We start from the raw sequence: 23,656 nt of genomic DNA, 5'->3' as shown, positions 1-23,656 counted from the left end.
GCGATCCACATTAGAAGGTGGAGAAGCCTCCTCCGCTGGATTCATGTTTCTGGTTCAGTCTTACTGTAACGGGCCTGTTCTAGGTGGGGATCGAATACGGGTCTCTAGTGTTCAAAGGCTCTGGGTTTACTGACTGAGCTAAGTCTGATTGCTCAAGTTTAGGAAAAGGAATGTTGTACCATTCTTGTCTAATACAGGCTTCTAGTTGCTCAACTGTCTTAGGTCTTCCCTGTCGCATCTTCCTCTTTATGACGCACCTCTTTCAACTCTGCCACTGTCCATTTTAAAGCTGGCCACGGCGAAAGGCACGTTTTTTTTGTGTTTACTAACAATGTTTTCTTGAAGTATTCCTGAGCCATGTTATGATTTCCATTACAGTAGCATTCCTGTATATATGTGATGCAGTACCGTCTAAGGGCCCAGAGATCACAGGCATCCAGTATGGTTTTTCAACCTCGACCCTTACACACAGAGATTGTTCCAGATTCTGTGAATCTTTGGATGATTTTATGCACTGTAGATGATGATAAATTCAAACTCCTTGCAATTTTTCTTTGAGAAACTCATTTTCTGAGCTCCACTATTTTTCACTGCAGCATTGGGGAAATTGGTGATCCTCTGCCCATCTTGACTTCTGAGAGACACTGCCACTCTGAGAGGCTGTTTTTATACCAATCATGTTGCTAATTGACCTAGTAAGTTGCAAATTGGTCCTCCAGCTGTTCCTTATAGGTACATTTATCTTTTCTGCCTTTTCGACCTGTCCCAACTTTTTTGGAATGTATAGCTCTCATAAAATCCAAAATGTCTCACTTTTATAATTTGATATGTTATCTATATTGTTATCTATAAAATATAAGTTCATGAGATTTGTAAATTATTGCATTCCCTTTTTTATTCACAGTAAAAACGTTTGTAATCAGGTTTGTAGATTTGTGAGAGATTTTTTTTTTTCATTGAACATGTTGACGCTAGAGTTTGTGTGTGTGTGTGTGTGCGTGCGTGCGTGCGTGCGTGCGTGCGTGCGTGCGTGCGCGTGCGGGCGTGCGGGCGTGCGGGCGTACGTGTGTGCATGCATGCATGCGTGTGTGTGTGTGTGTCATATCAGGGAACAAATCTGTATAATGACATGAGTATGACATAGGTATTACAAGAAGAGCGTGACCTATGAGGACATTAACCATGTCTCCATTTTTCAAAAGGCTTAAAAATCATACAGGAATAGTGTTTTTTTTTTTTTTTTTTGAGAAAGTAAGGTAAGGTAGGGTTAGGGGTAGGGGTAGTGTAGGTTTGTACGGTATAAAATCCACCACGTGTCTGTATTTGTGTAAAACTTTACCAAATGTGCTTTTCAGAAAACTAGGCAGTGTTGTAACATACAGAGATTTGTAATTTAAAATTTCTAAAAGAAATGTCAAGGGTATCAAAATATTACATAAAAATCACCTCACAACTGTTCAGATATTAATTAAATTTATTGATATTACTCTGCAATATGACATACATCTCAATCTCAATATGCTCTGCTGGAGAAGGCCTCTGGATCAAAGTTCATCTATTCATATTATTCGATAGATTTTTAGTCTAAAAGGATCAAATATCAACAACTCGGGACACATGCAATGATACAATCACACATAATGTCTCTCAAATATTCACACACACACACACACACACACACACACACACACACACACACACACACATGCACACTTAATTTGAATATTGTGCTTTATAGCAATCTTTTTAAGTCCCTTTATTTTAGTTCCCAAACCTGTTAGCAGGAAGAACTTGGTACCTAACAGCATATAAACACGTTACCGGACAATCACACACCCAAATACAAACCTATACACATACACACTCTCACACACTGACACAAGAGGTGTTCGACAGTATACAGAGCAGTCACAAAGAACGTGAAAACCTCTGAAACAACATGCTCTTAGGATTTGAGACCTTTGATTGTAGCAACTATTTTTACCTTTATACATGGCAAACACTCAATCAAGACATCAAAGTTCTGAAACATCTAGGACTGATTTTAGTGCTTTGAGCACAAGAACAACTAATCCATTACTACATGGCTTATGATTCTTAAAGGTGAAGTGTGTCATACCGGTGTCCCTAGTGGCACCAAACAGAATAGCAAGTAACTTGATTTGCGTGTGTGTGTGTGTGTGTGTGTGTGTGCGTGCGTGCGTGCGTGCGTGTGTTTTCCTTTTTTTATTTAATTCACAATGCTTTGTAGGAATGTAGTTCTTTTTCATTAAATCCTTAAAAGACACAGGTTTGTATCTTTTTCTTTTTATAGAATTTTCAAATAATTTTTTTTTTTTTTTTTTTTTGCTTCAAAACAAAGATAGTAATGTTATGATTCACCTCGCAGCTGGTTGATTTGGTTCATGGTTTGTGACTCTTAAACAAAGACTTAAAACAAGTCTCTATTTGAAAAATGGGTGGGAAAAATTCTTCCAGAACCAAGGCCACTGAAAGTGAGCACTGTTGCACTATCATGTTTATATTAGCAAACACCAGGTTTCACAAACTCTCTGAGGCCACCTCTTGTGGCAATATCCACTACTGTCCAAAGAAATTCACGTAATTGGTTGAGTTAGACATATTATGAAACGATGTTTTGAAAGAGCCACACATCTATTCATAATGCATTGTTCAAAGAGTCAACCTATGAAGGGCATAAAGAAAAAAAATATAAATATAAAAATTGTCATCAATTACTCACCCTCATGTCATTCCAAATATGTAAGACTTTTGTTCATCTTCAAAACACAAATGAAGATATTATGAGTTAAATCTGAGAGATTTCTGTCCCTCTATTTAACCATTTTGGTTAATGATGTCACACAGGTGGTGGAGTAATAGCTGCCTTTAATTTATTAGTTTGAGATCGAATTCATGCTAGATATTTTGCTATAAATTATTGATACGGCATCTGTGGACTAACTTTAAATAATATTTTTCTTAGTTATCTTGCTTTATTTCCAGATTCAATCATAGGCGTGTTCTTATGTACAAGAGCACGTTCACACATTCGCACTCTTCAAAAAAGGTGCTTTAAATCTCTTGACAAACTGAGTGATGTAAATGACATTTGTATGTATTCTACATTAAATATAGAGATTCTACTAAATGTCAGCTTCCTAATTTTGCTCAAGATAGTTATTTATTAAGTCCACATGTCATGCAAACAATTAAGAGACTATGTTTCTAACCACAGGTCGAGATCTTTCGTTGCAACCACACAAGTTTGTGACGCTGTTTGCGTATTTTCAAAGGAACTATGGTTTCGGGAAACACCAAATAGCATCTGCCTGCACAACCGGAGGCTGCATTTTCAGGACCGCATTCCTAGGACCGCATTTCTAGGACCCTATGTTTTTATTGACAACGCCACCGAATTAGAGAACCAGCAAAGATGGATGACAATCAGAGTGTGAGTATCACGTGAATCAGTTTTTATTTTAACATTACAACATGACATCATGACTTTGCGTAAACATACACGCCACTTTCTAAAGCCAAGTGGCGTATTATCTGTACGCATTTTGAGCTATCCGTGTGTATGTCTCTGCCGCGTGATTCCGCATGAATGTCTACGCCGAAACGAACCATCATCTCAGCGTGTATATCTACGCCGTGTGATTCCGTGAGAATGTCTACGGCGAAACGAACCATCATCTCAGCATGTATATCTACGCCGTGTGATTCCGCGAGAATGTCTACACCAAAACGAACCATTATGTGTGTGTTTGTGTGTGTCCACAATGTAAATGGATTTATAAACATACTAAATTATGTCTTTTTGAAAATGTAAAAATGCAGACTGTTTCTTGTGATGGGTAGGTTTAGGGGCAGGGGCTGTGTGTGTGTGTGTGTGTGATGGGTAGGTTAAGAGGTAAGTATAGAATTAAACAGCATTGATAAATACGATAAAAAGCATGATACCATGCCAAAATGGTATACGAATTGGCGTGTCATACATACGCCATTTCATGAGATCAGTCTGAACATTAAAAGCAATCGAAATGATGCATTTCATTGGAAAAAGTTAACGAAGCCGAAGTGATCATGATTTGCTAAACAGTCTTGAATGCATAGCAATCATGCGTATACCCTATTAGATAGTGCTGTAAATGATTTGATAGCACATTTGTTTAACTAAACTTGCGTAAAAGCTTGTGTTAACTTAGTGACAGCACAAGACAAACTTTATTACGTACGTACGTTCGTTGTGAAAGCTTCTCAGTAACTTGTTGTTTTTTCTTCATTTTAAGTAAATTAAAATAATCTTAATGTTTTAGCTGTCACGTGCTCACAGTCAGACTGTTTAAAGCTACACTGTGTAACTTTTGTAGTTTATTCTTGGCTAAAAACACTTAGTTCTTTCAAAAATATATGTGCTCATTAATGTATATTTACTTCTTTCAAGTAATAAAGTATTCTCGTAAGTTTATAATATGCCATTGAAAATACATAGGGGTGAGGGGTTCGAATGCTGGTCGCCATGTTGCTCCTCCATCTGTACATTAGCCAAAGAGGGACATACCCGTAAATTCCTGCTTCGCCTTTCGCGTTTTAACACTCAATGGCACTGTGTTGAATGTGAAGAGAGGGATTGCCATGTTAATCTTGGACTAAATCGGCCACCGTAGGAGTTAAAACGAAATCAGAATTGAGAGGAACAGAAACTAATATTCACTGGATGGTCATATACCTTTTCACCGTTAGTTGGGGGGAAAATATCACACAGTGTAGCTTTAACGTTACCACACAATGCGTCTCTTCATTTTGACATGGTTTTATAATGTTGATTGAGATATATGACGTTATTATAGTAATATATATATATATATATATATATATATATATATATATATATATATATATATATATATATATATATATATAGGCATAACAGAGGCCATCATAATAATTGACTGTTAAAATACCACATGTTAGATTGTGTCATGTACTGTGTATTGTAATCTATAAAAAGTGCTTTCAATATATTAGAGAGTTGAACAAATTCAACCCAAATCTCCTTATTTCATTCACTTCTCCATCTTTCTCTCTCTAGGAGTCAGTGAAGACATTGTCCATGAAGTTCCTTCTATGCGGTTCACGTCATGAACAAATTTGTTTTTGTGCTTCAACTGTTGCAATATATTTTATAAAATATAAACAATCTTAAATCTACCCCCAGGGTCATTCTTGTGTATTTCTTCTGTAGTTGAAAATGTGATTGAGACTTGTTACGGTTCTCCAAAACTAAGGTCCTGAAAATGCGTTTCTGGGATTGTTGTTCTCCGATTCGCTAGGTGGCACTGTCACACAAAAAAACAGGGTCCTAGAAATACGTTCCTGAAAGTGCAGCCTCCGGTTGTGCAGACAGATAATGATGGAAACACCGACTGGTTGAACTATGTTGATAACGACGGAACTTTCGACCATAGTTGGCTAGCATAGCTTTTGGGAAACGCACCCTAGCTCGATTCATGGTAGTTGCATGGACCCAATGGAGGGACCCGAAATCTCTCAGATTTATAACACCATCATTTGTGTTTCGAAGATGGATAGAAGTCTTACGGGGGTTGGAAACGACATGAGTAATTGTTTTAAGTTTTATTTTTTTATTTCACCTTTTAATGTAATAGAGAAAGCATTTTAACATAACACACTTCACATTTAAGAACTACAAATTATTTATCTCTGCTGACTTTGAACTGATACATAAATTGATTCTTAGTTTAAATTCAAAGGTGACTCTTATTGTTTCTGACAATGGAAATAAGTGATCTATCTTTTATGTCTCCAAGTCATCAATTTAGCACGAGTTTAGCATTGATGCTAACAGGATGCTATGCATTGTCTTTGTGTTTAGAATACCCTTGCATGCATTAATATTCATACAGAGCAACTGAAGTAACAGGTTTTTTTTTCCTATTTTGCCCTTATACATGCTCCAGTTAGAAAAATACATGACTGTGAAAATTATAAGCCTAAAGGGGGAAAGAACAACATGATATTATTGCTAAAATGCCTCTCATGCATAATTCAAGTAACAAGAGAAACTTTCAATAAGAGACGAAGAATGTTTCAAGCACTGAGTTGGTTTAAGCTACTGTTCTGTGGTGCAAATTCAAATGTGAGAAGAATTATTATATTTGAGGTGAATTGTTTAAAAGAATATGTGGTGCTGTTTCAATTATCCCAGCACAGTGAGATAACAAAAATACCATTTTCTCTTATTATAAGTGATTATTGCATCCACATCAGTGTGCAATCATTACAATTTGAAATACACAAAACCTTTACATATTGTTCTTGCACCCACAGCCAACGGCTCTTATGAACTGCTCACACTGGGTTGAGCTCTGCAACAAATATATAAAAAAGTTATGTAATTATTATTAATTATATAATTATTTAGTATTATTTAAAAATATCCAGAAAAGTGATTTAATATAATTAAAATTATTCATGAAACTGCATGCACAACACATTTTTCTTCGGTAATATGACACTTCCAAGTAACAAAAAAAATACATAAATAAAGGGATGATTGTAGGTTTTTTTTTTTTTTTACCCAAAAATGGATAAAATCATCACATACATAACTTCCATGTCATTCCAGTTTTATCTTAATTTATTTAATCTTATTTAATATTTAATCTTAATTTGACTTCAGATTCACATTCATTTTACAGGTTTGGAATGACATGAGGATGAGTAAACTATGACAATTACAATTTCTGGGTGAACTAACTTTAAAGGCACAATATGTAAGATGTTTGGATTAAAATTTTAAAAAAAGCACTAAAACAATGCTATATATTTTGATATACTTACACTATCCCAAATGAAATCCCGGGAAATCAGCCATTTTAACCAGAGTAATGGCCCATGTCACTGCATTGCTTGTCAATGCATCATATCAGTGCTACCCTTTATAATTCTGGTTTTACTTCCGTAGAAATAATGGAAACAACAAAGACGTTAAAGTTTCTTTGAATTACGCTTTAAGTTTCATTAGATGTTTGGACACTTTTATTGACAAAAAAAATTCATTATTGTTATACAGCTCATCACGTTTAGTCTAATCGTTTGAATATCTTGTTTTCTTGATTTACAATGAGTAACATAATTATACCATGCCTCTCATTTCGAAAACTGGCATATTAAAAACAGCAATGTAAAATGTTGCAGGCTCTCTGCCCTGTCGGGCTCCATACTACAGTAATGTTGTATTTAGCTTACTTGTGTAAAATTGTAATTAGCTTACTTGTGGAGGTGAAGACGACACCTCTCATGATTCCACGCTCATTCACAGTGTCATCAAGCTAGCTATTGTTTTGATTTATGTGACCTCTATTAGCAAAACTTACATACTGTGCCTTTAATAAATGATTGTATTGGGAGATTATGGCAATCAAGAATAGAATGGGAATTTGCCCTGTACTAATGGCAAATTCCCATTCTAATCTTTTTGATTGCCATAATCTTCATTGAATGAATACGTAACTAAATTCTTGTGTTAACTATTGGCAAGGTAAAAAAAAAGCCTACATAACAATTTGGCTATTAATGTGAACCAATAGCCAAATGTGTATGATGATGATGATGCCAAGAAAAATGAAAGTTCTCTTACAAAATGGATCTCAACACTGCGTCTGGATCGACGCTATGGGGATATGCTATCAGCCTAACCAGTATGTCTGCACATTAGAATGTTTGCCAACACAAAAATGTAATTGGCAAACGACAGTCAGTTTTTTTGGAAACTGACTGCTAATCTGTTTTGCTGTATTTACTATCTTTAACAGCAACCATGAGACTGGTAGCTTAAGAAGCCTTGCCCGACTTCACATTGGAGCCCAAACCAATCCCTTATAACTTAACAAGGAGAGGTCATTTGCATCCCTTCTTGTTATCCAGCAACTTTGCATAAGTCTTGGGATCTCTTGGGATACACTTGATACTCTTTATCAGATAGAGTCTTCAGACACATCTGACTCCAGCTAAGTAAGTCCTTAGAGACAATTTATGCTATGTTCATTATGGTTGTGCATAGGCACAGCTATTGAGGCAGGCACTCTTCAGCATGGTGGAGTGGGTTATTTGTTCCCCGTAGTATTGATCCAGACTTCCGGAACCGTCTTAGGTTACGACTGTAACAGTGGTCTCCTGAGAAGTGGAATGAGAAACCGAGTCTTGTTGCCATGTTGTGGGCCTGCCTCTACGTCTCCTTCTGACAAAGAAGTGTGTGACATACATTGCAGTCGCCCTCTTATGCTCACGGACGCTCCTTTAGTGATGACATGGACTGTCGTCTGCCAATGAAATTTTTGTGTTAACTCACATGTTTCAGACACTGGTCACACTAACGGTGTTCCCCATAGCATCAATCCAGATGTTGAGTCTCGGTCCTCATTTGGGAAAAAAAAACATGGTTACAGTCGCAACCTGAGATGTTTTTTAAATGGATTTGTTTTGCAAGTAGGACCAAGAACTTGTGTTTGTTGTCTGTTTTATGTTGACTTTAAAAAATGCTTAATATGCTAATATGACTTTAATAAAATGATAATACAATACATTTAGAAATCTTACATAGATTCTTGTGGAATCTCACTTCCTTGGAGAAAGCTGTTAATTCTTCATAAAGAAATCATAGAGATATGTTTGTTTATATAGCTAGAGCACTGTATGGCACTCTGACAAAAATACAGAGTCAAAGGTCTCCAAAAATCCTCTAATACTCACTTAGAGCTTTCTGCTGCTTCCCGTAACTCTTCATCCAGTCTAGAGAGGCACAGATGAATCCATTTATATTTTAGTGCAGTTATATTTTTAACTTTCTTTAAAATAAGACAGTCATTTGAAACAGTATTTATTACTTTATTCAATTGTTAAATTAAATGGGTTTGGCAGAAAAAAAAGGGTTGGTAACTCCTAGTAAATCATATAAAATATACACCTAAAGAATTATTAGGAACACCTGTTCAATTTCTCATTGATGCAATTATCAAATCAACCAATCACATGGCAGTTGCTTAAATGCATTTAGTAGTGTGGTCCTGGTCAAGACAATCTCCTGAACTCTGAATGTCAGAATGTGAAAAAAATGTGATTTAAGCAATTTTGAGCGTGGCATGGTTGTTGGTGCCAGACAGGCCGGTCTGAGTATTTCACAATCTGCTCAGGTACTGGGATTTTCACGCACAACCATTTCTAGGGTTTACAAAGAATAGTGTGAAAAGGGGAAAACATCCAGTTTGCGGCAGTCCTATAGGTGAAAATGCCTTGTAGATGCTAGAGGTCAGAGGAGAATGGGCAGACTGATTCAAGCAGATAGAAGAGCAACTTTGACTGAAATAACCACTCGTTACAAGCGAGGTATGCAGCAAAACATTTCTGAAGCCATAACATGCACAACTTTGAGGCGGATGGGCTACAACAGCTGAAGACCCCACCGGGTACCACTCATCTCTACTAAAAATAGGAAAAAGAGGCTACAATTTACACAAACTCACCAAAATTGGACAGTTGAAGACTGGAAAAATGTTGCCTGGTCTGATAAGTCTCGATTTCTGTTGAGACATTCAGATGGTAGAGTCAGAAAAACTACCTGCGCATTGTTTCTGACCATGTTCATCTTTTTATGTGTCAGACAGGAACCCTTAGACCTGTCTCGAGTACCTACTTAGTATCACCACCTCAAGGCAGTGGTCAGCAGGAGGAAAGCCACTTCCTTACCTCCACACCGCCCCTATGACTGCGCCATTGAGCTACTCCCTGAAACCGGTCCCCCCAGAGGTCGTATATTCTCTTTGTCTCCCCCGGAACGTACTGCTATGGATAAGTACATTGACGAAGCTCTTTCGGCAGGAATCATCCATCCATCCACTTCCCCAGCTGGAGCTGGAATCTTCTTTGTTGGGAAGAAGGATGGCGGACTTCGGCCATGTATTGATTACAGGGGCCTAAATAAGATCACTGTTCGTAACCGTTATCCCTTGCCATTGATGGGTACTGCCTTCGAAATTCTGCAAGATGCTTCCATCTTCACTAAGCTTGACTTGCGCAATGCCTACCATCTTGTGCGCATCAAACAAGGAGATGAGTGGACGCCTTCAACACACCCACTGGTCACTATGAGTACTTAGTTATGCCTTTCGGTCTTACTAATGCTCCTGCTGTTTTCCAAGCTCTAAATAATGATGTTCTCAGAGACATGCTTAATCAATGTGTTTTTGTTTACTTAGATGATATATTGATCTTCTCGAGTTGCCTCCAGGAGCATGTGAAACACGTCAGTAAGGTTCTCAGACGCCTTCTGGACAACCATCTTTATGTCAAACCTGAGAAATGTGAGTTACATGTGACCAACGTCCAGTTCCTGGGGTTCATCATCAAGCCTGGCCAGATACAAATGGACCCTCAAAAGGTTCAAGCAGTTGTGGATTGGCCCACCCCCTCATCAGTAAAGGAGGTACAGCGGTTTCTTGGCTTTGCCAATTTTTATCGTAAATTCATCCTGAACTTCAGTACTGTAGTGGCTCCTTTGTCTGCCCTCACTAAGGGAAACACAGCTGGCTTTTGTTGGGGTCCTGAAGCAGAGTTGGCCTTCAACAAACTTAAACACTGTTTCACCTCTGCACCTGTTCTTATTCTACCTAACCCAGATATTCCCTTCATTGTGGAGGTTGATGCCTCGGATGTTGGGGTTGGAGCCGTGCTGTCCCAAAGGGGGGAGGACAACAAGCTGCACCCTTGTGCATTCCTTTCCCACCGCCTTACACCGACTGAGAGAAACTATCATGTGGGTGATCGAGAACTACTGGCAGTTAAGCTAGCGCTTGAAGAGTGGAGGCATTGGCTTGAGGGGGCCAAACACCCATTTCAAGTACTTACAGACCACAAGAACTTAGAATACATTCAGCAAGCTAAGCGACTCAACCCCCGCCAGGCACGTTGGTCCTTATTTTTCAAACGATTCCAGTTCATATTATCCTACCGCCCCGGCTCCAAGAACCTTAAACCTGATGCCCTGTCCCGAGTATATGTAAAGACTCCTCATGAAGATTCCATTACTCCTATTATTCCAAGATAATAGCTCCAATCAGGTGGGGACTGGAGAAGACTGTAAAACAAGCCCAGGCCCGTGAACCTGACCCAGGAGGAGGGCCTACCAACTGTTTGTTTGTCCCGAAAGCTGTCCGCTCCCAGGTCCTCCAGTGGGGACACTCCACATCCCTCACTTGTCACCCTGGCACTTCTCGCACCCTTGAGTTCCTCCAGAGACGGTTTTGGTGGCCAACTATCAAGGAGGATGTCACCACATTTGTAAAGGCCTGTCCCACGTGCAACCAAGGTAAAGTCTCTCATCGTGCACCCCAGGGCCTACTACACCCTCTTGCCATACCCCATAGACCATGGTCTCATCTTTCCATGGATTTTGTTACTGGACTTCCTCTATCACAGGGCAACACCACCATCATGGTCATAGTGGATAGATTTTCCAAGGCTGCCCGATTTATCCCCTTGCCCAAACTACCCACAGCAAAGGAGACTGCTGAATTGGTTATGAACCATGTCTTTCGCTTCTTTGGCATCCCACAAGACATTGTCTCTGATCATGGGCCCCAATTTTCTTCCCGGTTCTGGCAGGCATTTTGTCAATCCCTGGGAGCTACGGTGAGTCTTTCTTCTGGGTTTCACCCAGAGTCCAATGGGCAAACTGAGAGGCTTAACCAAGATCTGGAGACCACCCTGAGGTGTATGGTGGCTAACAAACCATCCTCTTGGTCTTCTTTTATCATGTGGGCAGAATACGCACACAACACCCTTCGCTCCACTGCTACAGGCATGTCTCCTTTCAAGTGCCAGTTCGGATATACTCCTCCTATATTTCCTGAGCAAGAGGTGCAGGTTGCTGTTCCCTCCGTACAACAGTTCATCAAGCGCTGCCGTCAGACTTGGAAGAAGGTCAGACACAACCTCCTTAAAGTCTCCCAGCAGTACCAGCACCAGGCTAATCGCAGGCGCGGACCTGCCCCCACTCTGCGCCCTGGTCAAAGAGTCTGGCTCTCCACAAAGAACATTCCCTTGTGGGTGGAGTCCCGTAAACTTTCCCAGAGGTTCATCGGTCCCTTCAAGATTGCCAGGAAAGTTAACCCAGTTACTTATCGGTTATACTTACCTAAGTCTTTAAAGATAAATCCCACTTTTCATGTCTCTCTGTTAAAACCAGTGTTGTCTTCTCCTTTTCTTGTGACAGGTAAACCTCCTCCTCGTATCATTGGTGGCCAGCCAGCCTACACAGTCCACTGAATACTGAATGTCCGTCAAGTTCGTGGGTCTCGGCAGTATCTTGTGGACTGGAAAGGCTATGGCCCTGAGGAGCACTCCTGGGTCCCTGCCAGAGACATCTTAGACCCAAAACTAATTCAAGAGTTTCATGCTTCCAAGCCCAGTCGTCCTGGAGGGAACGTCAGGAGTCGTTCCTAGAGGAGGGGGTCCTGTCATAGTTATTGATCTGTAATGCTTTATTTTGGCCACTAGAGGTCCCCATAGGACTCACATGACTAAACATGTGCCTTTTGTAATCTGTGTGATTGTTTTCACCTGTGTCTTAGTCTGTACTGTGTATTTAAGCTGGCCTGTTTCTGTGCATCCTCGGTTGGTTATTGTGGTTCTGAAGTCTGTGACTGATGTAAGTCTTCTCTTGTTCCAAGAAGTCCTCTGTGGTGTTTTTTGATTGTTTCCTCAGTTACTTTTTGCATATATTGGAACCTTTTTCCCTGAGTTCCTGTTTTTTGAGATTTCTGACTCTTTCTTGATTTTTTGTCCTTTTTGGACTGGACATTCTCCTGTTTTTGTTATTGCCTGGAAGAAATGGCTTTTTGGGCCCTTTTCCTTTTTGTTGTTAATAAACTCTTTTTGATTCATCTAAGCAAGCGTCTGACTATTGGGTTCAAACCTCTCCTGTGGCTCAGTGGTGGAAACTAAGACTTTCATGCCAGAGACCCGAGTTCGATTCCTGGTTCTGACATTATGACCACCATGTACCCATCCTCTGATGGTTACTTCCAGCAGGATAATGCACCATGTCACAAAGCTTGAATCATTTCAAATTGGTTTCAATGGTTTCAATGACAATGAGCTCACTGAACTAAAATGGCCTTCGGAGCCTCGTGTCCTGATGTGCATCCAACAAATCTCCATCAACTGCATGATGCTATCCTATCAATATGGGCCAAAACTTCTAAAGAATGCTTTCAGCACCTTGTTGAATCAATGCCATGTAGAATTAAGGCAGTTCTGAAGGCGAAAGGGGGTCAAACAAAGTATTAGTATGGTGTTCCTAATAATCATTTAGGTGAGTGTATAATGTTGCCCTTCACCCTAGCATTTGAAATGTCTGTTTCCATAGAAACGCGTCTTCACAGGTTTTAAATTATAGAGTCGCAACTCCTGTGCAGATTCTCATAAACACACTCAACACCTCTTCAACAGTTACAGAACATCTGTCAGCGATTGTCTCGTTCTCGCAATCTATGTGTGCTACTGATGCCATGATTATTCCGCTATCTACTTTCTCCCATGATATAGTTCAGTGGCAAAAATAGTTTGGCAAATGCATAGATTTAAATGTAAGACATTGATACTTGCTCACCTGATGATGCACTCGGGTATGTGGACGTACTCCATTGGGATAAGCTCCTCCAGTTCAGCTAAGCTGTTCACATACTTAATCTTACTGCTGAACTTTGAGCTGGAAAAAATGTATGAATCAGTTTTATTTTGTTTGTTTTTGTTTCCAAAGCCAATATTTTGCACAATACGGCTATGTTTAGACTGCAGTGAAATCAGATTTTTTTTTTTTTCTGAATTTAAATCTTTTTGCAAGTTATCAAATAAGATTTTTGGGTGACACTGTTGAATAATGGTTATTAGTTAACATCACACATATTAATGCATCTATACACTTTAACAGCGCAATTAGTTAAAGGTGCACTATGTAGTATTTTTGCAGTAAAATATCCAAAAACCACTAGGCCAGTGTTATATATTTTGTTCAGTTGAGTTCTTACAATATCCCAAATGTTTCCAAATAATTGTTAAATGTGAGAAAATTGTGATTTTAACTAAGGACCGGGACGTTTCAGCATAGCGTTTGAGCGAGTCGCCTGTCAATTGCGTTATATCTGCGTTACCCTCAGTTTTATTTGGTAAAAACGTTTTTCACTTAGCAGTGAGCAACAAATGTCACAGCAGAAACCAAGCGAATGCACAGAGTAATGTAATAACATAATTTTAAACACACTTAAATTTATCTAATATAAAAAAAGCTGCATTACCTTATACTCATGACCAGAAAAGAGGAAATGGTGCGGGCGCCCGGCGACTCACTGTGTCCCATCCCTTCATAATAAAATCCCCACTGCTCGCAAGCCGTGTGTTTGTGTAACAATCACTCAGCAGCCATGCTCAGCTCCACAACACTCGGTCCTGCTCTGTTTCATACTAAAGTAACGTTAATAACTGCATCCATCAACATGATTTCTGACTGAGACCTATTTTCCACCGGCTGTGAGGTCGTGACCACATGTCCCGAGATGCTGCGCGCAAACTTGGCGTCATCAAACTACGCCTTTGTTTTGAATAGGCGCCCTCTAGCAGACGGAAAGTTGCATAGTGCACCTTTAATGCATTATCATTACTAATGTACATATTTACATTAGTTTACGTAGCAGTTGACACAAACTAAGGATGAACATTTCTAACTCACCATCTCACTCTAAAAGTAAAAATGCTTTTGTGTTCTAAAAACAAAACAAAAATTGTACAGTCGCCATACCTGATAAATGGTTTCGTAATGGCTAGAATTGTCCTTATGAACCATGATGGGTGAACAATAATGAAAGATTTTAAGTTCTTTCTAAGCCTGAAAAAGTGTCAAACACAACAAAATTAGTCTTCATTTTTAATAAACTGTACATTGTGCATTACTAATTTTAACATATTTAACAGTGTAAATAGGTAGAATATTGATAAGTAAGGTATATTGTATATACCTCCTGTCAATCATCTGGTAGCATCTCTTGAGCCAGTTGAGGCCAGGCATCCTGCGGTGTGGAGTGGCTCCATTCAGATAGATTATCATGTAGTCCTCTGCTACCATGAGTTCTAGTGTACTGATAACATACCTGAAGAGTAATTCACATTCATTTAGTGATTTATTCTCAATATATTTAATATTATTCTATTTCAGGATTATCCTATAAAGGGTATGCACAGGACGTCACAGCAGGTGTGACACAAAAAAAAGTGGCAGTGATGAATGCAGCAGAAAACACACAAAAGACAACAAAAAAATGGGAAAGATTTGTGGTTGACTTTCCAAATAGGTTCAACTAGAAATCTTTTTACAGACTGCCAAAGCTACAGAAAAGAGAAGCAATTTCAGGAGACATACTGTTATTCGAGTTGGGAAAAGAACAAAAAGTTTGAAAAACACGGATTATGACTGTGGTCGTCTCCAGTTTTTTCTGCTTTAATTCGCAGAAACAACTGGAATCCAGAGCTGTGGATTTGCAGTTAACATTTTGTGTCAGATATGTTGGATTTTGTGGGTAAAATTAAACCCTACGTTATAGGGTTATATATTGTATTGACATTTCATAAATTAAATATTAACCATTTATATTCTGCGTAACTGTAAAGCTTTTGTTAGAATGTATTAAAAGACCTTGTGCTCTACAACGAGAGATGTTTGGATGTTAGACAAACATCTCCATTTACTGATGTTACCTCAGTTCCCTGAAATGAGGGAATGATACATTGCGTCATTGATAACGCTATGGGCAAACACTTTTTTCCTAAAAAACTGTGTTCAAGCAGGCAAATCAGGGGCAGAGATGCACCATATATGATATGGTTCTGGGAACCATTTCCTTTGACTGAACAAGCAATTGACAAAAAAACAAACAAAAACAAAAAACGCTTGAACACATCAATCCACCTACAGTGGTTGCAAAAAGGAAGCAGTAAAACATGGTTTCCTAACACAATAGATCAGTGATGTCAAACTAGCTTGACTGAGGTGAAATGTACTGTAATGCAGCATATCAATACAATATATTGATTGTGAAAAGGGAGTGGTAAAACCCAGTCTCTTAGCACATTACAGATGATAGATCAGTTAGATCATAGATCTTAGTTAATGTAGCCAAACCAAAGTGACACTAATCAAGTGTTGCCTCCGACTGTAGAGCACCTTAGGAACGTAATCTTCTCTTGGTTTGAGGATGACCTTACTCCATGGCCAGAATCCCCACGAGTCATTGACTGAGAGCGTGAATGTTGCATACTTGTTTAACTGATACGAGTGGCAAATATGGAGGCATCTTAAAAGATAACACTTTTAGCGAAGAGCAGCTCAAAATGTGAACATGTCAGTGCCTTCAATACCAAGGCTAAATCTCAAGTGGGGATAGTAGAAGGGTGAAGGCGGTTTAACAATATCGCACCACATAGATGTAGTCTGCATTCCCCTGGGATTACCCCCTGTCTATACAGCCAAGGACATCTAGCTAGAATTGATGTAGCGTTGGCAATTTATGTTTGCTACCACTGCCATGTTGCCATGCCATCTGATCGAATGAGAATATGTAATTCATATGCCATGTCCTCTCTGTAGCCATTGCAGATACCAGAAGTCAGATTGCCATCACAAAGGGCTCCTCAAGTGTTTTTAAGCCCCAGTGAAAATCCAAATCCAACTCCTCAACCCCCGTCGTCCATTCAACCAATCTAGTGGCGCTGACGAGGGTAGCGGAGTCATCGGTGTGACTGAGGGACTAGTCCACCAAATCGGACACTGCCTTGGATATGAATTTGTTTTTTTAATTCTCCCGGTGCTCTAAATGAAACAAGGGACGTCCTCAGTGTCGGAAAAGGGCAGGCACCCATTTCAGCAGACACCACTGGAGGTGAGGAAGGGTCAGAAAAGTGGGAGGCATGCGGACACCAAGCTGGCATGAGCTCACCACTTAACTTGACATGCTCCACATTGGGAAGCCACATCGGTTCATCTGAGGCAGCTGAGGGGGGTGCGGTGGGTTGGAGGCCAGTTGCTCATTACGTGTGAGGGCTTTCCGACCCCAGAGAATCTCAACCATCATGGCCTCACAGTGAGGGCAATTTATGATGGCCTCTGCATGGGTGTGACTCAGCAAAAGGCACAACTCCATCTCGAAGTTTAACAGGTCCTGCACAGACGGAACAAGGCTTCAGGAACATGCTTGTTCATAGAAATGCACAAGGGGATCTTATAGACTTAAATCAACTTTTCGGCAATGATGGCAGTGATAACAGATGTCACAGTCTTGGATAAAAGAGAAAGATTCTGAGGAAATTGTGTCCATCACCACGTTATATACAGCCTGCTCTTATTCTAGGAGAAAGGTGTTTCCCCATAGCGCTAATGAAGACGCAACAAAGTTTTCCTTACAAAGCAAATATAGATAGATACTCCTGAGTAAGGAGTTCTTAAATAGATTCAGTTTACAGCGCTGCCTGACAGTAACAGCTGACGGTTATTCAGAGATAACTTCAAACGTTTCTACAAAATACTGTATATAAAGAACATCTATCAGCTGATCAGTACTGATATCAGTCCTCGCCACTTTTATCCAGTCTTGAAGTATGACCAAGCATCAAGTAAAATGTATTAGTGCTTCAAAATATACATTGTTTCTAATCGGCCTTACAGAAATTCATAATGTTAAGCCTATAAAATGCTTTAGTGCTCCAAAAAGTTTTAAAGCTGGGCATTATGACAATATAACAATGATATAAGTGATCATCTGGATTTAGATCTATATTGTATGTATACAGTTACCTAGTAGATAAAGCATTCACAGGCTTTGCTTTATGCATTTCCCCGGCATCGAAATCAGGTACATAAAACGCCAGGAAACATGATTGATGATCAATGTCCATGGACCACTGGTTCTTCTGTAAGTTGTAACAAACAGTGTGGAGTCCTACTGCCTTTAATTTGAGAAGATGTTCAATTGTTTTCCTCCCGTTTTCATAGTTTCCCCTATTAAATCCAGTCATGTTTTGCCACCCCGTATGACCGAGGGAAAGTGACGTCAATGCATACCCTATGTTATATCATGAGATTAATAAGACTAAGATATTTTGACATCAGGGAAACTGATAGGCTCAAAAACTTTGCATGTCAGACTGAACTCACAGAAAGAGGTTTTCCATGATCTCGTGATAGTCCTCTCTGTCACTGTCAGGGAGGAAGCATGCAGCAAACACAATGATGGCATTTGCACCATTGCTATAGTAACCTGTGGGTGAAGATCCCCAGAAACAGTCACAGCAGTTTCAAAATAAATTGCTCAACACAATATAAAGCATAGTATATTATTTTAAAGTATATTGTTCGCGTATAATAATAGCTATTCTTTTTTGTATGCTAAAGTGTACTTCTTCACATATGTAAAATCACCGATCTATCACCTGTCTGTCTGCCTGCTGTTATAATGATGTTGATGTTGTTAAAAAAATAAAGTCACTCTCTTTGTAAAACCAAATACTATAATGCACTTAAACCAGCAGGACCACAAATAAATTTAAATGCTTAACCATAACCACAACTCTCAAACATTACACATGATTTGATAGAATCGCCTGCACATCATTTCTGTGTAAATAATTAATTAGAAGATTTAACCATTGCAGCTCAAATATCAAACATTTCATTAAAGAGTCCATGTAAGTCATTCAATAAAAATAGGAGCTTCATATATTTTAATACTCCATTGTAGTTGGCCCATAGACAACAGTGCCAATCACTGGCTCTTTGCTTTATATTTAATCTAAAGTATCCCATTACATTTTCCTTAAAATATTCCTTCAACATACCTCCATGGGATATGACTTTTTGGTAAGGTTCAATGCTCTTCATGTTTATGCGGTGCTCTTGTTCTCCAATGATGACAGTTCTCCAGAGTTTGGAATCCTGCCGCTCTTCTTTAGCACTGTATGTGGGAATGGGCTCAACTGTTTCTTTTACTGAATCTCTCTGGGATGCTTGCGGCTCTGAAAAGTATTATTTTATTATTAATAATAATATCTTTTTAATAATAAACAATTGTTTACAAGTGTTTATGTTCTACCTTCCCAGTCAATTTCATGGTCAGTATAATCCGCTTCATCAGGTGTGTCCAGATCATCCACATTGATGTCGAGGTCATCTGGTGTGTCAAACAGGTCATCCTCACTTTGGTCCAATGATAGACTAATAGGAGGAGCTGATAGCTTCTTCCTCTGAGAGGCCACACCTCCTTGGCCCTGCAGGGGCAGGGAGGTGGGTGGAGCTATTGGAAATGAACACACAATCAATTAACATTTGTAAAATGATCCAGCATTACACATTGTTCTGTATACTATTTTAGACTGGATCATTTAAAGAGTGTTCCAGGGCCAACAAGGATTCGGGACCATGTTTTACTTGAGTAAATATCTAGTTTAGTCATGAAAGGTCTAACCATGATCACATCATTACCGCAAGGCACAAGCTGGTTGGCCTCTGCTAAATCTGCAGCCAATAAGATTGCTTGCCCAGCATTTAAATAGTCTGGTTCACTGTATGTTGTAAGCTAGTCTTGCAGTGTGCTATCAGAGCTCCTAGAAGAACCCTCAACCTCCCCCAGCTCCACCTGCCCAGATCTACTACGGGATTTATTTATGTCTATTTATGCAGAAGCAGCATATCTTACATGCTCATGGCGTGTCTGTGTAGCTTTTGGAGGTAGTAAGTTCACACTTGCTGTGCAACAGTAATCAAGGAGTAATCAACAGCAGTAGCGTAGCATATCGAATACATTATCCCCCAGGATTTGGCTATTGCGCCGGCACGATAGACTCGTGTTATCAGTGCCAAAGAGACTCAAATAACTCTGTTGATTTTTATCATTCAGGCAAGTGTTATACATCACTATAATCTGTTAAGCTTCTGTTATTTTTGGGTACAGTCACAATATAAACAAAATGTTGTACTTTTTGAAAAATAAAGAAAATAAACATAATGCACGATCTGCAGCCTCTCTGTCAAAGACGTCTAATTTTATTCCCTTCAGAAAATTATCTCTAACTTAGTGAAAACTTATCACACAAACATAAGACATGTCTAAAGAAACGTTGAAATGTCAGGTTTTAAACAAATATTCTGTGTTTATGTAATCTGTTTGAAAAGGGAGAGATGTCAGTCGTTCATGAGTGTCTCGTTATCCGCTCATTATCCGCTAATGCACCAAGCCCACGAGAGCGCACGCTCTTTTGAAATTCATACTAACTGTGACGACCCATATCCACTCAACATAAACTCAAGAAACACATCAACACTTTACATCGTTTTGAGACGCGGTGAGGAATGATTGTGGAATAATTTACCTCCGAAAAAGCTGTTTATTTCTAAGCGCAAGGAGGATAGTGAGGTAAGTTTATTCTGTTAGTGTCAGTGAATAAATGCAAAAAGACCATTTAAATATGAATCCTGCTGCAACACAAAATGTAAAAGACGCAAGACTTTTTAGACAAGATTTATTTGTTTTGGACAGATTATTTTATGTTTATTGTAAAATATCAAGCTTTTGTTTGCAAATGGCTGCTCAGATGCTATAAATATAGGACCTAGTATTTTGTTTCATACTTATGTGAATTTCGTTTTGTACAAAATTATATCTTAATTTGAATCAATGTTTTTATATATTTGCTTCTTATTTAATAAGCAAATATAGCAGACAATATAATCATTTGGTGTTTGAAAAAAATAAAAATTATATTCATATGACATGCTGAAACATATGCCACTAACTGTACCTGGGATGAAGACATTTCACTCGCGACGCCAGAAGAACACCTGCATGTGAACTGCTCCTGCAGTTTTCAGGGTAACTGTTGCTGTACCAACCCGCGGCTGTTTTTATGAAATTATTTGGCCCGCCCCGCACCCGCGACCATTAAATAGACATACAGGGTCCGCAGGTTATGAGACGACCCGTGCATCACTAGTTCAGGGCAATCAGGGTTGTCATGTCAACAAATGCGCGCGCGATAGCATCCCCTGTTGTAGGATGACAGAGCTTATGACAGTAGTTGAGGACATTATTTTTTCCCAACTGTAGGGGGACCCCGAGAGCAAAAGTTCTGCTTTAAGGCCTTCATTTAAAAAGATTTGTTAGGTTTTTTTTCAAAACCCACGCATAAACATTCCCTCAAAACAAGCATATTATGGTAGCACAGTTTGTGCTGAATACAGTGTAATTACACTTTTGCCATTAATGTGTTAATAAGCAACTGAAAAAAGCCTAGATCTCAGAGCATGTCAAAACTTCTAAAGGGCCCCACAACAGCTCAGACTCCTTAGGGTTAACATTGCCAAATTCAATAACATGCTAAAACTATTCAGAAAGTTGTCATGGTTAAAATTCTGTTAAGCCTTACAAGACGAACAGAAGAAGATAATGTTAATTTACACCTGATTTATAACAAATCCACTGTTCTGCGAATCTGAAGCAATCTTTGTAAATGTATTCAGTCTTCTTATGATCTCTTTAGGCAGATTCTATAAGTGTTAGTATTTACCTGGTCTACTCTCTGCACCTTCAAAGCTCATCTTTCGTTCATAAGTCTGGTCCATCCCAACATCGCCAGAAGGGGAACTATGAGAAACACATAACATATAATTTATCAGTGCATGAAATCATTGTATAAAAAATGTAAAACATCAACATTAATTAATTAAAAAAAAATGTACACTATAAAACAAGGACTTACAGACACAAAAGGTTGTTTTAAATGGGTCTCCAGCAAAGTAGATGACTTAATACTGTGAGTCCGGAAATGTTGTTGCTTTTCAATATGCTGTAATAGCAGTCTTGCATTTGCTGCAGCTGCAATGCACAACAAACGGACTGACTCAACAGAACTAGTCTCTATAAATGTGTCGGCGCTAAAAATCTATCCATACTATTCTTTCACCATCCCCATTTTGAATTTAGAAGCAGTGTTAATTCATGTGTAAATGTGTGCATGGACACACACAGCCACGTGAGAAGGGAAGCCTATCTCGCAGGAGTGTCTACAATAAGCTGCCAGATGGTTGCCAGTTCTCAGACAGAGAATGTGTGTTGAGAGAGAAAGAGAGTGGGTGAGGGTGAAAGTGCAAAAGTATTTTGCGCCATCCCTCTATCAAGACGTTGGCTTAATCCATCTATCCATCCATTCTCGAAAGCAGGAAACAGGAAAAGTGGGCAGGCGTTATGTCATCATCATCATCAACAACAACAACCCTTTCTACCCTGCTCTCTCTCTACTCTCTTCTCTCTTCCGCTTCAGTGTCCACACACATTTACATTTACAAACACACAATCTCACACACACATAGGCAAATAAATGAGCCATACACGCAGAGCCATGAATTTGAATGATGGCAAAAGCAGGTCAGCTGTGCTTATAAGCTGAATCCTCATTACGATAAAAAAGCGTTTGTATTACACATGACACACATTCATTTATGATCCATGCTCAAACAAAAGCAGCTGCTCCATCAGAAAGGATGCTGATGCTAAGCCTCTCCCATTACCAAACACACATGCATCACAAACAAATGCCAATCCCTCCCTCTTTCCCTCCCATCCCAATGCTCAAGGTTTCAAATAACAATATGCCTGATACAATCACCCACAATGCACTCACCACCACGACTGAGGCAGTTTTATCTCCTGCCCTGCGTTTCAGATCATGGATGTGCGCCTGTATCTCTCAGCGTCAGGATGCTCAGCTCACCCACTGCCGAGAGTCTCCACCATTTTGTGGTCATGTGACCCTCTCAAGCACCAAATAAGGGCGTGAGGCTGTTCTCTCCACCCTGAGCTTGAGATACAAATGAGTGAGACTCAGAAGCACACTGCTGTGAGGTGAAATGAAGCTGATGGAGTCTGGATGCACAAGTGAATTGTGAGTGAGTCTGACTGTGCAGATGAGTAAAGAGAGGTGTGTCTGAGGATGAATATGGAGCTGAATGGACATTAATGAGTCTGTCTGTGAGAACCAGACCCCTAGAGCAGCTGTTGAGTCACAGGTCAGTGGGATCAGAATCATGAAATAAACTGAATCCGTTTCCACTTAAGTGACAATGTGTTTAGTTACTATTTTTAGGGTATCAAATAATACCATGATAAGTTAATCAAAATACAGTAGTTTCCCCTCCCTCTTGCAGTGACATATCTTCTCTGATGATGTATGTTTTTTTTTTTTTTGTTTTGTTTTTTTTCGGTGCAAGTGTCTGACAACTATATCATTCACATGAGATCACAACCAATTCCAATATCCAAATTCAAGTCCCGTCCAAGCAGTTTCAGTTGGATATACACTCACCGCCCACTTTATTAGGTACACCTTGCTTGTACCTTTTGGAGCCCCTTTGCCCTATAACTGCTTTAATTCTTCATGGAATAGATTCAAGAATAGTGTTGGAAACATTCCACAGAAATTTTGCTTCATATTTACATGATATTTGTTAGCTGGACATCCATCATATCAATCTCCC

At 39.3% G+C, this 23,656-nt stretch overlaps 1 protein-coding gene across 4 annotated transcripts; it reads right to left on the bottom strand.

The window, feature by feature from the left end:
- Positions 1-4,914: 4,914 nt before the first annotated feature.
- On the bottom strand, positions 4,915-22,952 carry prune2 (prune homolog 2 with BCH domain). Of its 4 annotated transcripts, none has more exons than XM_067437888.1 (11): positions 22,804-22,952; positions 21,691-21,767; positions 19,221-19,421; positions 18,967-19,143; positions 18,287-18,389; positions 15,099-15,230; positions 14,882-14,968; positions 13,697-13,795; positions 8,782-8,820; positions 8,629-8,673; positions 4,915-6,395 (listed from the first exon to the last, which is right to left on the bottom strand). In XM_067437888.1, exons 2-11 carry the CDS (start codon positions 21,743-21,745, stop codon positions 6,368-6,370), a joined length of 966 nt encoding a protein of 321 aa, XP_067293989.1. In that variant the 5' UTR covers positions 21,746-21,767; positions 22,804-22,952; the 3' UTR covers positions 4,915-6,367. The 4 variants fall into 4 exon arrangements, with proteins under 4 accessions (XP_067293989.1, XP_067293992.1, XP_067293990.1 ...); XM_067437891.1 differs by lacking the exon at positions 8,629-8,673 and adding an exon at positions 8,381-8,447; XM_067437889.1 differs by lacking the exon at positions 22,804-22,952 and adding an exon at positions 21,883-22,001.
- Positions 22,953-23,656: the final 704 nt, after the last annotated feature.

Source organism: Pseudorasbora parva, chromosome 3, assembly GCF_024679245.1.
Source record: "Pseudorasbora parva isolate DD20220531a chromosome 3, ASM2467924v1, whole genome shotgun sequence".
In the NCBI taxonomy this organism is placed as follows: Eukaryota; Metazoa; Chordata; class Actinopteri; order Cypriniformes; family Gobionidae; genus Pseudorasbora; species Pseudorasbora parva.
This window is presented reverse-complemented; position numbering and strand designations above follow the sequence as displayed.